General features: G+C 34.0%; 1 protein-coding gene across 3 annotated transcripts in view; it reads right to left on the bottom strand.

Moving 5' to 3' along the window:
- Window positions 1-14,776, bottom strand: part of LOC145249497 (ras-specific guanine nucleotide-releasing factor 2-like) — a 1,106,705-nt gene that overhangs the window by 414,765 nt on the left and 677,164 nt on the right. For all 3 annotated transcript variants that reach the window (XM_080111105.1, XM_080111106.1, XM_080111107.1), the window contains exon 4: window positions 8,449-8,529. In XM_080111105.1, the coding sequence (XP_079967231.1) occupies window positions 8,449-8,529 (81 nt within the window). The remainder of the gene's footprint in view (window positions 1-8,448; window positions 8,530-14,776) is intronic.

Below are 14,776 nucleotides of genomic sequence, written 5' to 3'. Positions count from 1 at the left end.
CAGAGACAAAGCGTTATTCTGGAAAGTACCTGTAAATAAATGTCTGTTGTTTCAATTGCAAAAAAACAAAACAAGTGAGTCGAGTTCTTTCCATGTCTTTGTTTCCCTTGCAACTGTCTGCCTACAAGGTGCGGGTCCCGAGTGTTGACATGTAACACCTTCTCGTTTCCAGGGATTTTTATAGTTATTTTCGTTTTCAGCACACTCAGTTTGTTGAACAGTTTTATGGAAGAAGCTACTGGAATAAGAAGTTTGTAGGGGAATATGGGAAAACAACAGCAGTTGTCAGGACACAGGTGGGTGACTGTCCCTTAGGGCAAAGAGACCTTGAGATGAATGCACAATTTTCTCGATGTTGGGCCGATGCTCATTTGTATCACTGTAAGACTCTGTCATAGACTTTATGATCTAGCTCGTATGGTAGAGACTCCATGAGAAGTGAATAAACCGCTTTTATTATAAGTTTTGTTATGTTGTGTGATTTGTCTTTGTTGCATTCGTCAATGTGTTGACAAGTTTGTGCAATGTACTTGGGCGTATTTTACTTTTATCTTGTGTATTTTGTAGCCATTTGCAAATGACCAAGCCGGATGCACGATATGACAGCAAAAATAAAAAAAATACACATATGTTCAGAGATGAAGGTATTCGAGACACAGAGGATTTGAGATGTGTTCGAGATACAAAAGAGCGGAAATAGATGTGTTACACACGTGTTACACACAGGAGCGACGGGGGAAGACATGTCTTAAACATGGCCGGACAAATAGTACCACAAACTTCCTGCAATCGATGTGGATAGCCCCCTTCATAGGATCTTCATTCACGAAGTCAAACCAAGCTAAGGAATAAAAGTGTGGGCGTATATTTTCCTTTTATCTTGTATCCCCCCCTGACACTGACTGACGTACATGTTTTTCCTTTACAAAGAAATAAAAGTACGGACAATAAACTCCTAACAAGTTATATTAAAATACGATATCAAAACGGATATTTTATGAAGACCACTAGACATATGAGTCTAACGAGCTGGAATAATAGAAGCAGGAAAAGAGATCAGAGAATTTTGAAGAAGTTTCTGAAATTTTTAGATGAGGATTGGTTATTCGTATTATTCGGATTCTTTCGACGACTGTTTTCATCTTGAGTGTCATTTTCTCAATCCGAGAACAGTAGTAAGAAGAATCCAAATAATATGAATTTTGAAGATTTTGCATAACTTCTGTGCAGTATCTCCTTCTTACCCTTTGTCTCGGGGGAAGACGTGTCTTAAACATGGCCGGACAAATTCCAACCATTCCAACCGATACGCTGACTTGCAAAAACAACGATGCAAAAAAAAAAAAAAAAAAGAACTGCCCAGTTGAGGACGAAGGAATTGATGCTTTTGGCCAATTTTTTGATATTTGTCATCCGAAGGGTCGAGCTTCAAAATGTTATCGACCTTGTGAAAATCCGTTGCCTCTGTAGAAAGTTTTAGGCATATATACATACATACATACATACATACATTTAAACAGACGAGTGAGATTTATATGATAAATTACAGGGAATAATTTGCCTGGTGGACTAATTCGTAAAACAAATTTTTAAATAAAAAAAAATAATAATGATAATTGTAATATAGTGCATATAAGCACGTGGGAAAATATCAGCAGCAGCTAAGAATGACTGGCTTGTGAAGAGATTAGTGGCAGCAGTAGCCGAAAAACGCGCAACTGCAAATTAGGAAGTGTGCACGAGAAATAAAGGGGAAAAAAGGAAAAAAATATGTACCACACGGTCGGGAGAAACACAGTCAACTTTAAAGAAAATGAACGTGTAAAGTCGAAGACAAGAATGGGCCGGCTGTGCCCAGTATGTGGTCGGAAGAAAGAGAAACGTGTGCCAGGTTAAAATGAACATATGACAGTGGTGCCGAAAATGGCGGTAATAAAAAAGAAAAAAATGCCGACCTGGATTTTTATTTCTTTCCTTTGTTTGTTTATAACTGCAACGTTACATAAAGTCATTCATCAAATTCCGTCTGTGTTTGTTTACAATATCACGTCAGCTGATATTTGGGCTTGACGATCTTAAACATAGTCTTTCTTCTCTTATTGAAAAGAAGAATTTTTACAGTGGAGTATTTTACATTAGACCGGTCAAGGGAAACGTGTGCTTCAATGTCTGCTTTGCACCATTCAGTTGTCTCATTGGCACACTGCTCAGCAGAAAAGATATTGGGACATCTGATGGTCAACCATTTTATTGTACCTTGTCGTTTTGAGCAATGACTCATCACTTAGGATTGGGATTTCGATTTGTCACCTTGGGGTTGGGATTTAAGTGTGATGTCTACTGAGACCACAAGGTGTTTCCAAGTAGACTGTGGGCATTAGTCACACAATCCTCGGGTAATGTGGTAAGGAATAGGTCTACAAGATCTGGGAGGCGGGTCGGGAACATGACTGTCTGTGTGAGGGAATGGGCTATAGAGAAGTTATAAGTCCAGTGTACAGCATCACCTGTGCACCTGAGAAACCAAGCCATTTTTCATGGTAGACATTATATTATATATGTGTGTCTGGTCACGAATAGGCTCCTATATGGTTGACTATTTTAAAAAAACTGATTACATATAATGATAGAAAATGTATCTAGACACAGGAATGGGTATGTTTGATCTGGCAGAACGGTGGTTCATTAAAATTGTGGGGTCTGCATTCGCGCCTGGTTCACAAAGTATGGAAATAAAAAATGTAAAAATTAAAAAAAAAACGTTTACAAGTGTTTTTGATATAGATGTACATAATAATACTTTGATAAGTATGTTTTAACTTAAATAGGGATGATATAATAAAATTGTGGGGTCTGCGTTCGCGCCTGGCCTCCATAGAACGGAAATAGGCACAAACTTTAATAAAGACTTTTCATATCTATCTGCGTAAGTATACTTTGATAATTATGTTTCAGTTTGAAGAAATATGGTATAATAAAATTATGGGGTGTTCGTTCGCACCTGATATCCATAGAATGTAAATATGTCACAAAGTTTAGCAAGGTTTTTTAATATAAATCCACAGAATATTGTGATAAGTGTTTCAGTGTGAACAGGTATGGTATAATAAATTATGGGGTTTATCTATTTTATTTTTACTTTCATTATATATTGCTTTGGTTTTGATACCCCCAAATTCGAAGCTATCTCATTACAACCCTTCCTTTTCATAACCTATCATACCTTCATAAATCAGAGTCCATTTTCTGTAGGCTGTTTTTGAACCCAGTCAACGACGGGTACTTTTGCTAGTATATATATATATATATATATATATATATATATATATACACACACACACACACACACACACACACACACACACACACATATATATATATATATATATATATATATATATATATATATATATATATATATATATATGTCATGGTCAAAATCATAATACCACTTAAGAAAGTAAGCATTTATGCATAATATCGAATTTTTAATCAAACATATGGTTGAAACCATTGCCAAAAGGGAAAATATGACGGAAAAAAATGAAATCTGCTTTATTTGAAACCTTAACCCTGATCGAATAATTATTTTTTAAAAAACAAACATTTTCACCTGGTCAAAATGATAAGACCACTGATAATTTATCTAAACAAAGGCAATTATAAATTACTAAAAAGGGCCTCAGTATTTAGTATAGCCTCCATTATTATTATTATTAGGAATTACTTAAAAAATTCTCTTCGGCATGCTTGTGACTAAGTTTTTTATCAGTTGCAAAGGCATGTTATCCCATGTACTGAAAACTGAATCAGAAAGTTATTTTATCGAATCGTACTGGGTTCCATCCTTGAACACTTCTTTTGCCATCCATTCCCAAAGATTTTCAATGTGATTCAGGTCTGGAGAACATGCTGGATGATCTAACAAGTCTATATTATTTGAAGAAAAGTATTCTCGTGCTCGTTGAGAAATGTATATCGCAGCGTTGTCTTGCTGAAAAATCCAATTCTTCCACACAGACGTGGACCTTCAGTCCTGATAGAAGCATTTTCAAGCATTGGAAGGTACTTCAATGATGATTTCTGGCCTATCACTACTTGCAACTTTAGGGTCCCAGCTGACAAGAAAGCACCCCAGATCATTAAAGACCCTCCTCTATTATGCCGAGTTGAAAAAGTCTCTTTGGGCAAATTTTTATCATGCCAATAGTGTTGAAATCCATCTAGACCATCTAGATTAAACTTTTTCTCATTGGAGAAAATTACATTTTACCACTTCTCTTCATCCCAAGGCTGGTATTTGGCAGCATATTTAAGTCGGTTAGTTTTGTGCTGTTCAAGAAGACGTGGTTTCTGTAGTCACTTTAAATGATTGAAACCCTTCATTTTCAGATGCCTTCTGATGGTTTTAGGACTACATTCTGCTGCTGTTTGGCTTTTCCATCGACTTGAGCTCATACTGGAGTTTTTTTTAAAACTTCTGATACGGCGATCCAGTGATGGGGTTATTTTTTATGGTCGACCTGGACTCTTTTTGTGCCCATATTGATCTGGATTTCTTAAAAAATTTGTGATGACCGTTTTGCTACGATTCACTTCGTTTGCAATGGATCTATGGGAGAGTCCACCCCTATTAAGCTCAAAGATCCTTCCTCTCTCAAACTCTGATAATGGTTTCCCTTTTGCCATTTATAATTTAGTATGATGTTTTTTTATCCACTAACAAGTTGCTTTTAGTAACATAGAAAGCTTTTCGTATTCATTTTTTCCAAACTAGCCGATTTTATTAAAGTGGTCTTATCATTTGACCAGGTGAAAATGTTTGTTTTTTAAAAAATAATTATTAGATCAGGGTTAAGGTTTCGAATGAAGCAGATTTCATTTTTTCCATCATATTTTCCCTTTTGGCAATGGTTTCAACCATTTATTTGATTAAAAATTCGATAATATGCATAAACGCTTACTTTCTTAAGTGGTTTTATGATTTTGACCAGGACTGTATATATATATATATATATATATATATATATATATATATATATATATATATATATATATATATGTATGTATGTATGTCAGTGTGTGTGCAAAAAGTCTCTACAAATCTTCTCTCTGAATATTTGGTCTACAGAGTTGGAAACGCACTTTCAATTTGGCTTTTAGCCAGCAAAAATTGCTGCTAAGGGGTAAAAATTTAAAATAGTTGACTAAACTTCTTTTTTCTTTTTTTAATTTTCTTCCTTTGAAGATTGTAACGTTGGGTATGGGGCAGCCAAACCAGCTGCCAACATTCCCCTGCTTTTTATTGAAACCAACCGAGAGTTCTTTTTTGTATCCTCGTTGTTTCCTCTGGATCTCTTTTGCACTTGGTTCACCAGGAATATTAGTTAGGTAGGACTTCAGGTTCTTCTCCATAATCCCTGTGGCACCTATAATAGCTGGTATGATTGATATCTCCCTACGATTCCAAAGTTGACCTGTTTACATGCACAAATATACATTCATACGTTAAACAATGCTATTTTTTAAAAAGTATTTATATGCGTATAGGCGTGGTTCAGAGGCTAAGGAATCTGGTTTGCGAGTTGTATGTTTTGGTTTCAATTCCAGCCAATGGCACCTAAGTTATTTCTTTTTTTTTACTTTTCGAAATCGCTAGTATATATTGGGTACAATATAATAATAAGTAGAGTTTTGGCTCTATAATAATAAATACGAAATCTCAATAAATTAAAATATAATATTTAAGCTCATTTTACAACCGGGCAACGCCGAGCGGCCTGTTAATAAGAATATAATAGCAGAAAAAAAAAACATTAGTTTCAAAAAAGTTATAGAGTAAGGTTTTTGGTTCACTTAATGTTTAACTCTTAGAATTCCTTTATTCCCTTGTCAGATTAGTGAGCTACACTTTTTCGTGATTTTCCGTGATAAAGAACTTTGTAATAATAATCTTGGAGTATCCTTGAACTGATTCTAATCTCTTTTCTTCAACTAAATAAATAAATAATAATAATAAAAAAACTATTATTTAACGTTGGAACTTTTTCACGTTTTTAATATTTTAAATATTTAATCCTCTATTCTTTACAAATATTCTCTTTTCTTTTTTTTTAAACCGTGTGTATTTTGCGGTTAAATTTTACGATATTCTCATCAGATGGTGTATAGAATTTTGGTAACGATTACAAGACTCTCTTCATAACGAAATATGTTACAGTTGTAAAGAAAAAAAGGAAATAAGATATCATCATCATCGTCGTCATTGTCATCATCGTCATCGTCATCATCATAGCATTCAAAGAGATTCAAGAGAAGACAGGCAGTTTGTGAGAGATAATGAGAGGTGTGGGAGGAGTAAGAAAGCCAGAACACCAGAGTTGATTGGACAAATAAAGAATTTCATGGATAACGACTGTCGTGTGTCTATAGAGATAATAAGTGCACAGTTTGATCTCAGTGTGGGAACTGTACACACAATTATTCGTGAGGAACTGAAGATGCAGAAGATTTGCATAAAGTTTGTCCTAAGGCTGCTCAAAGAAGATCACAGGCTATTTGACCAAGATGGAAATATTTATATATATATATATATATATATATATATATATATATGCTAGAATGTTACATTCTATGCAATTATGCAGAATGTAAAAACTATGCATAAATAGAATTCAGTGTAATAATGAAATGAACCCAATCATCTAATCAGAAACCATAAAAAATGAATAAGTAATTAATTAACGCTCGTTTTTAAAAGGAATATACAAATTACATAACCTTCATGTAGTCGCTCGCATATCCATGACTGAGTATATTAAGAAGTTCGTTTTAATAATTTTTAAATAGAAAAAGTAGGCTTTTAATATCAATGTCAGAGCGAGAAAAAAAAAACTTTATAGGTATATAGATTATCAGGTCGGTGCAAATGTTTTGCCAGTTTGTAGAATGGACATTTTAAATCATTGAAATTTATTTTATGCATATTGTTATTATTAAACATATCACCATTATTAATTTATAACCTTTTCTTTCAGACTATTAAAACATTATTCACATTTATAAATTTTTTTTTTCAAATTATAAAAACTAGATAGATTCTTGTCCTGGAATCCAGTAAGACTAAGAGACCAAAATAAAAGATATACTACAACATATAAAAATGGTTAATTGGGGAGAGGAAAATTATGTTTTCAATTTCTTTACTAACTCAGTGTTTGAGAGATAAAGAACTTTAACGGAACATTCGAATATCTATGTATCTCATATAGAGTTCAAGTGTTTGCTCCAGGTAGGGTTTTTTTTGATTTCTGAGAACTTCGACTGAAGAAAAATAAAACAAGAGGTCCAGGAATTTTGATTGAGGAAGTGGTCCTCCTTTGGTACAATCGGAACTGTCAGTAAAATATTTAATGTAGAACAGTTTCTGGTGCTAGAGTAAATAATAGGTCCCGATCATCATGTCCATTCAGGAGATTATCGACCAAAATGAGATCACTGTGTAATTATAGGCACTCAAGGGAGAGATGTTTTAGCTTTTTTGGTAGGTTTTCATAGGGCAGATCGAACAGACCCTGCATCATTCACATAGCCAGTTTTTTTTTTTTTTAACTCTCTCCAGATGCTGGTATCACATCTATGATATAAATATCACTTGCCTGTTTAAATGAATGTATGTATGTATGTATGTATGTATGTATGTATGTCTGCCTAAAACTTTCGACAGAGACGATGGATTTTCACAAGATTGATATTCCTTTGAAGATCGACCCTTTGGATGACAAATATCAAAAAAATTAGCCAAAAACATTAATTCCTTCACTCTCAACTGGGCACTTTTCTACAGGGAGAGATTGCTTTTTCGCCGCTATTTTCAAAAGTCATCCCCTCTTTTCAATTGTCTAGCCTTAATTTAAACCTACGTCACTTCCGGTTTGGCGATGAATGCAACAGCACATTTTTGTTTTCACTTTCTTTTCCTCCTTCGCAGTACAGGTTCGAGTTTGCCTACCTGCCTGCCTCCTACTACTATTTTTTTTTTTTTTTGGCTCATCACACACCTCCAAATACTTGGGCAACGCTGGGCACCCAGACTAGTATTATATATGGAGCAAAAGCTTGGACACCATACACTAGCAGTGGTCGGACTAGGGAGACACTGGATACCCCCCCCTGTAAGAGTTCCTATGCATGTAATTGTGAAGCAAGTGTTGCACAGTTTCTAACCACACCTTTCCTGAATCAACTTGATTCCAGTGGCAAGAAGAAATTTAGGACAACCAGAAACTGCCGAGATAAGCGGAGAGAACATACAGCACCTGGTGTTGTCAAATGGTCACCCATCTTGTTACTGACTAGTCTCACCTTCACTTAACTTTGGTGTGTCAGCATGATTATAATATTAATTACTATGAAAGGAGAGAAATAATGGAGAATGCTTTTTCATACCTTTTTGATTTTTCGTATTTCCTCATTTTCCTCGGCTATTTTGTGGTTGGACCATTTTCTCTCTGTCTTATATTTAAGGAGCTGCAATAAAAAAAAAAGAGAAAATGTAATTCAATGTTATAACAAATAAATCAATGTGTATCTCTCTCTCTCTCTTTGTCTCTCTCTCTCTCTCTCTCTCTCTCTCTCTCTCTCTCTATATATATATATATATATATATATATATATATACTAGACTACCCGTGACCCGTTGGGTCAGTATGTTATATTAGCTATGGAATTCATGTATGAGCGTGACACTTGTGACGTAAAGAAAATAGTTTTTTTTTGACATAACAGAAACATTTCTATGAAAGTATATTAAAATGAAAAAAGAATATAGATAGATTTCTATGAGTCCTTCTGTTTATTATAATTGATTATTTTTGAAAAAAAAAAAAACAATTTACAGATACTGAATTATAAGTGGTTAGCCATACTGATAGGTAAATGTGCACTGAACAGATACCATAATATTATAGTTAAATTCAAATTTTGATATATCTGCTTTTTTTTTTTAATCGTTCATTTCTGTATTACGTTTAAGTTATTTTAAATCCCACTCTTCCCATGTTAAATAATAATTTCGAAATAATAACGTTAATATTTCAGCATCCCAATTGTTCTTTTTTTTTTGCGTTTAAATTATCCAAATAAACAATTGTTAATACTGTCTGCTTTTTTTTTTACATCGTTCATTTCTGTATTATGTTTAAGTTATTTTAAACCCCACTCTTCCCATGTTAAATAATAATTTCGAAATAATAATGTTAATATTTCAGTGCGCAGGTCATGCGCGCATGTGCAACCGGATGTCGTAGGCTGGAAAGTGGGTTACATACATCCTTACAAGGTCATTTGAGTTTTATAATTATATATATATATATATATATATATATATATATATATATATATATATATATATCATAAGGGCTGTGACAACAGCATATTCTTATCGTTGTTTTGACTCTCGAGTATATATCCGACTCAGTTAAACACAGTTTATTAACCGAGAACCACATCACTCTATATAAAAGCATATAAGATATCAACGGATACACACTCGAGAGTCAAAACAATGAAAAGAATATGCTGTTGTCATAGCCCTAGTAATCATTCACAGACAGACTGTTTCACAGCTTTTCAATGTGTCAAGACTAGCACCTATCTCGAGCCAAGGATCGAACCTACAACCATGTACTTACTAGTCGGCTGTTCTACTTTCCGGCACATGGGATCGGTGCCTGCAAGCGATCTCCTCAAGTGTTATTTATATGTCAACATTTGATTGCTACTTTAAAAGCGTTTACTTACAAAGAGCTTTCCAGTATGCTGATCAAGCAGCACGCGAAATGATTTATGACATTACTCTACAAAAGAAGGGGATTTCGAAATATATTTATAAATTTCAATATAAATTTCAAACAAAATAAATATCTGTTTATTTTGTAATAATGCGTTGTTTAGGCTTCAAACGTATCTAATACGTATTTATTTTATTGATATATTAGCTGTACATACCCAGTGTTGCCAAGTCAAAACAGTGCAAAACGTAATCAGCCATGACGTCATATATGATATCATCTGCTATGACCTCATATATGGCAATTAATATAGATTGTTTATAAATGTTATTGTTTCTATTTACTTGCCTCCCCACGAGGGCAGAGTTAGACACAAGGTCGGTTTTTAATGTGGGGAAAATCCAGTTCTCCAAAGAGAGGCACTCTGGATAGGAACAAAGATAAAAATTGTCTTAGTCATGAAGAATTCCTTCTCCATGAAGGATTTCTCCTCCATTGATCGAGGGCAGAAAAAGGGGAAGTATAACATTAGAACAGTTACTACACTATGATCTTGGCCCAAAGGCCAAGTGTGGGCGTTGTGGTGAAGAAAGAAAATGAGGGATATTAAACGAACGTGCATGCATATTAAAATGAAAAGAAATGAAACAGTGAGGGTCACCAGTTAGCAAGTGCTAACTTAACATGAAGTTTTGTAAATGAAAATTCAAGAAAAAAAAAAATGATTAAATAACAGAATATTTATATAAGTATAAGTTTACAAGAAGATAAAAGTCATTTTTAGTGAAGACATATTCATTTCAGAAAGTATATATAAACTCTTTTTTTTGTAGGAAAATGAATAAGCAAACTCGAGGGCTTGGCCTGTGTATGTCTATATATCTATATATATTTGTTAGTGCGAATATGTGTGCGTGTGAGCAACAGACAATGTGTCAGTTAGACGGTGTGGCACTGTGTGTGTGTATGTGTGTGTTTGTGTGTGTGTGTGTGTGTGTGTGTGTTGGTTTACCTTGTTCTGTTTTTTTTTTTTTCAATTTTCTTATCATTTTCTTCTCGCTGGGGATGGGGCATCCTACCAGATGCCAAACATTCACCTGCTATCTTATACATTCCAACTTAGATATCTTTTTAAGAAGTGATGGTACGATTTCAATATTTTTCCCGATTCTGATACAATTACCGATTCCGGTTCAATTCCGATTCTTTATAACTCTCTAAATATTTAAGTATAAAATTGTTATTTCGTCTCGATTTTCATAAAAACACATGTTGCATATAATTTCTCAAACGTAAAAACAATCTTGTGTGGTGTAGTGATTAATAGAGTTTAGTTTTATTGGAAGTTTAAATCAATTAATATTATTATTGTTTTATTATTACGTGCAGTGAAAGATTTAAAAAAACAAAACAAAAACAAAATCAAATAAAAAGAAGATAATTAAAGGAATGATTTCTTGGTTTCAGAAATAGGCACAAATTTTTCCGATTCCAATACCAATTGTGATACCCCCCCCCAAAAAAAAGTTCCAATTTTTCCGATTCCGATTCCGATTAATCGTCCCAACACTATTTTTTAGTAGTGTATGTAGATGTGTGCCAAGTGATGGAACTTTTACACGAGTCTTGAAGTGTTTCTTTCTTGTTGCCTCCCTAGGCCAAAGGTGCAGAAGTGAAGGGACGAGCATACATTCTTGTGTTCTTCATTTCCTCGTTTTTATAAGACTTTCCAAGTTCCGGTTTATTAGATTTTGAGCTTAAAGCGATTTTTATGATTATTTGCGCATTGTTTTGTGAATAAGCAGACACAAGGGCTAAGGATATGTATGTCTATGCATTTATTCGTGTGAATATGTGGGCAAAGCAACAGCTCTTCTGGATGAAAGGGCCCATAGGGACGAGAGAAGAGCATCCACTACTGGATTTCGAAGTCGGTTTTGTACTCAAGAGAGGAAAGAGTACTCCATACAGCAACTCCCTGGATATATGACAGCAGTACTCCATTTTAGGAATATATAAATGTTATACAAGTAGAATTGGAGATGTATTTTCTAGAGAGACAGAATGATCCAACCTGTAAGCAGAGTAACAATCTTCCATTTCAGATCTGGAGTAAAAGTTCATCATCGATCGATTGATCGATGCCTCCGTTCAGTCTCGAAAGACAAAGGATACTCCTGTAGGGGCAGTTGCATGTGTAATTGTGAGGCAAGGATCACGCAATCCCTAACCACACCTCTCCTGAATCGACACTATTTGGGTCCAGTGGCAAAGAGAAGACCAGGACGACTGGAAACAATGACAGGATAAGCGGAGAGCACATACAGCACCTGGAAGTCCCAAACGGTCACCAATTGACCAGGCTCAAAGTTGCTTAACTTTGGTAATCCAGCGGGAACCAGTGTGTCAACGTGATTATGTTGTATAGAAGTCTGTCATAGAAGCTTATCAAAGAAGGGAACTTTCTCAAGGAGAGAACCATTCATTTCGACTAGGGAGAAGTGAAGGCCTGAGTATTGATGGTGAAAAGAGAGACGCTTGGTTTTAGAGGCGTTAAAAGTAACAAGCGACTTCCTCCTCACCATTGCACCATGTGTTCCAACTTGGAAAAGAGAGAACCAGAAAGACTTTGATTACGAATGCTCTTCAAAGTTTTGCCATAGACTGCTGTGTCGTCTGCATAGATATCAAGAAATGATTTAAGAATATGATTTGGAAGATCATTAATGAAGATCAGGAAAAGTAAGATCACCGAAATTAAGCAACATTGAGCCTAGCCAGTATATGATAAGTGACCATTTACGAATACTAATTGCTGTATACAACATGATAACGTGAACACATTCCTACAAGATCTTCAAAAACCTAATGTTGCCATCTCCCCTGACAGAGATATGTAAGCGACTTTGGACTGTTGTAAATTTGATATTCCCATCTTCGAAGTTGGAAGCCAGTTTAATCCACCTAGGGTGAATGCAGCTTCGGTATGGTACACACACACACACACACACACACACACACACATATATATATATATATATATATATATATATATATATATATATATATATACAGGGTGTCCGTAAAGTTACTATACAGTCTTATTGTTTTATTGTATTATATTTGAATTAATAGTTAATATTTAAAACGATCATAGACCGTACGTAAGTGAAAAGGAAACAGTGTTAGAATCTTACCCATTTCGGGAAGGAAACTATAAATGTGTGTGCATGGGAAGGTTGGGTTGTTCAATGTCGATATATATACACTTTTAAAAATATGTTATTTAAATACCTATGTGCACTTTTTTTCTAATCTTATTTTGTTTAAATTATTTAAGGGAAAACGGTTTGGGACAATAGTAGCGGAGTACTAGCTTCCTTATTTCTAGAGAGACCAAAAAACTCTACATACTTTAGATACATAGACGATATCCTTATTTTTCTCCCCATAAACGCACAAATAGAACAACTTAGAAATAAATCAAATTCAGTAGAACCATCCATAAAATTTACACACGAATCCGAACAAGACAACTCCCTAGCTTTTCTAGATATACTCCTCATCAGATCAGAAACCGATCCGAGTTTCAAAGTACATAGAAAAACCACACACAAAACGATTGTATTCACTACTACTCGCACCACAATGATAAAATAAAGACCGGCATGATCATTGGTTTTTTCTTGCGTGCCTTTAGAATATGCAGCCCCGAATATCTTATTGATGAAATTGAATACATTACGAATGTTTTAAAAAAATTACAGTACCCGTCCTTTTTCATTTCTTACGCAAAGAAAAAAGCTACGAAAATACACAATAATATAAACAGCCAGAAAAATAAAACAAATACCTCCCTATTAAACGGACATCTTTTCATTCCCACGCACACTAAAAATACAAAAATCTACGACACTCTTAATAGACTTGGTTTTCACTTGATACAAACAACTTCCATAACAATAAAATAGACATTAAAAACTACCAAGCACTCTCCCAAAACCCTCACATTCGACACCGGTATATATTCCATCCCATGTAACGATTGCCAACAAGCATACATAGGTAAGACACAGCGTAAATTTAAACTAAGATTTTACGAACACAGAAGAGATATAAGGAATGGTAACGCCCTAAATGCACTCTACTCTTTTGCCATAAAAAAAAAACGTTAAAACTGAACACTATCATTCATTTAATTTAGATCATGCGAAAATTATAAAATTCGTGATAGATAGAGCTAAAAGAAGACTGATATTAATACTATTACGCAAAGAAAGGTCTTCTATCATTTAGCCCCTAGTATAGGGAAAATAATAATCAAAGAACAAAATATAAAGACAGATCCTGGTTAATTAATACTATTGTCCTAAACCGTTTTTCCTTAAATAATTTAAACAAAATACGATCAGAAAGAAAATGTACATAGGTATTTAAATAACGTATTTTTAAAAATGTATATATATATATATATATATATATATATATATATATATATATATATATATATATATATATATATTGAGAAAAATAAAAAACCCGAATGAAATTATAAAAATAATCAACGTTTCGTCCTTATTTCAGAGGACATCTTCAGGATATTGAAGTAAAAATGCAAGAAAAGAAAAAATCATAGACCATACGAAAAAGAGAACAGTTTTTGAATCCTACCCATGTCGGGAAGGACAAACATGTGTGCGTATGGGAAGGTTGGGTTGTTCAATGTCTATATATACACTTTTAAAAATGCGTTAAATAAATATGTACATTTTTGTTTTTGTGTAAACTTATTCATTTTGTTGAAATATTTAAGGAAAAACTATTCTCTTTTTCGTATGGTCCATGACTTTTTCTTTTCTTGCATTTTTACTTCAATATCCTGAAGATGTCCTCTGAAATAAGGACGAAACGTTGATTATTTTAATAATTTCATTCGGTTTTTCTATTTTTCTCAAAACGTAACGTCTACCACCGCTGGTATTTTT

The sequence above is a fragment of the Euprymna scolopes genome, chromosome 28 (genome assembly GCF_053919585.1).
Source record: "Euprymna scolopes isolate OS-2025 chromosome 28, ASM5391958v1, whole genome shotgun sequence".
Classification (NCBI taxonomy): Eukaryota; Metazoa; Mollusca; class Cephalopoda; order Sepiida; family Sepiolidae; genus Euprymna; species Euprymna scolopes.
The sequence above is the reverse complement of the archived record's forward strand: the minus strand, read 5'-3'. Positions and strand labels throughout refer to the sequence as shown.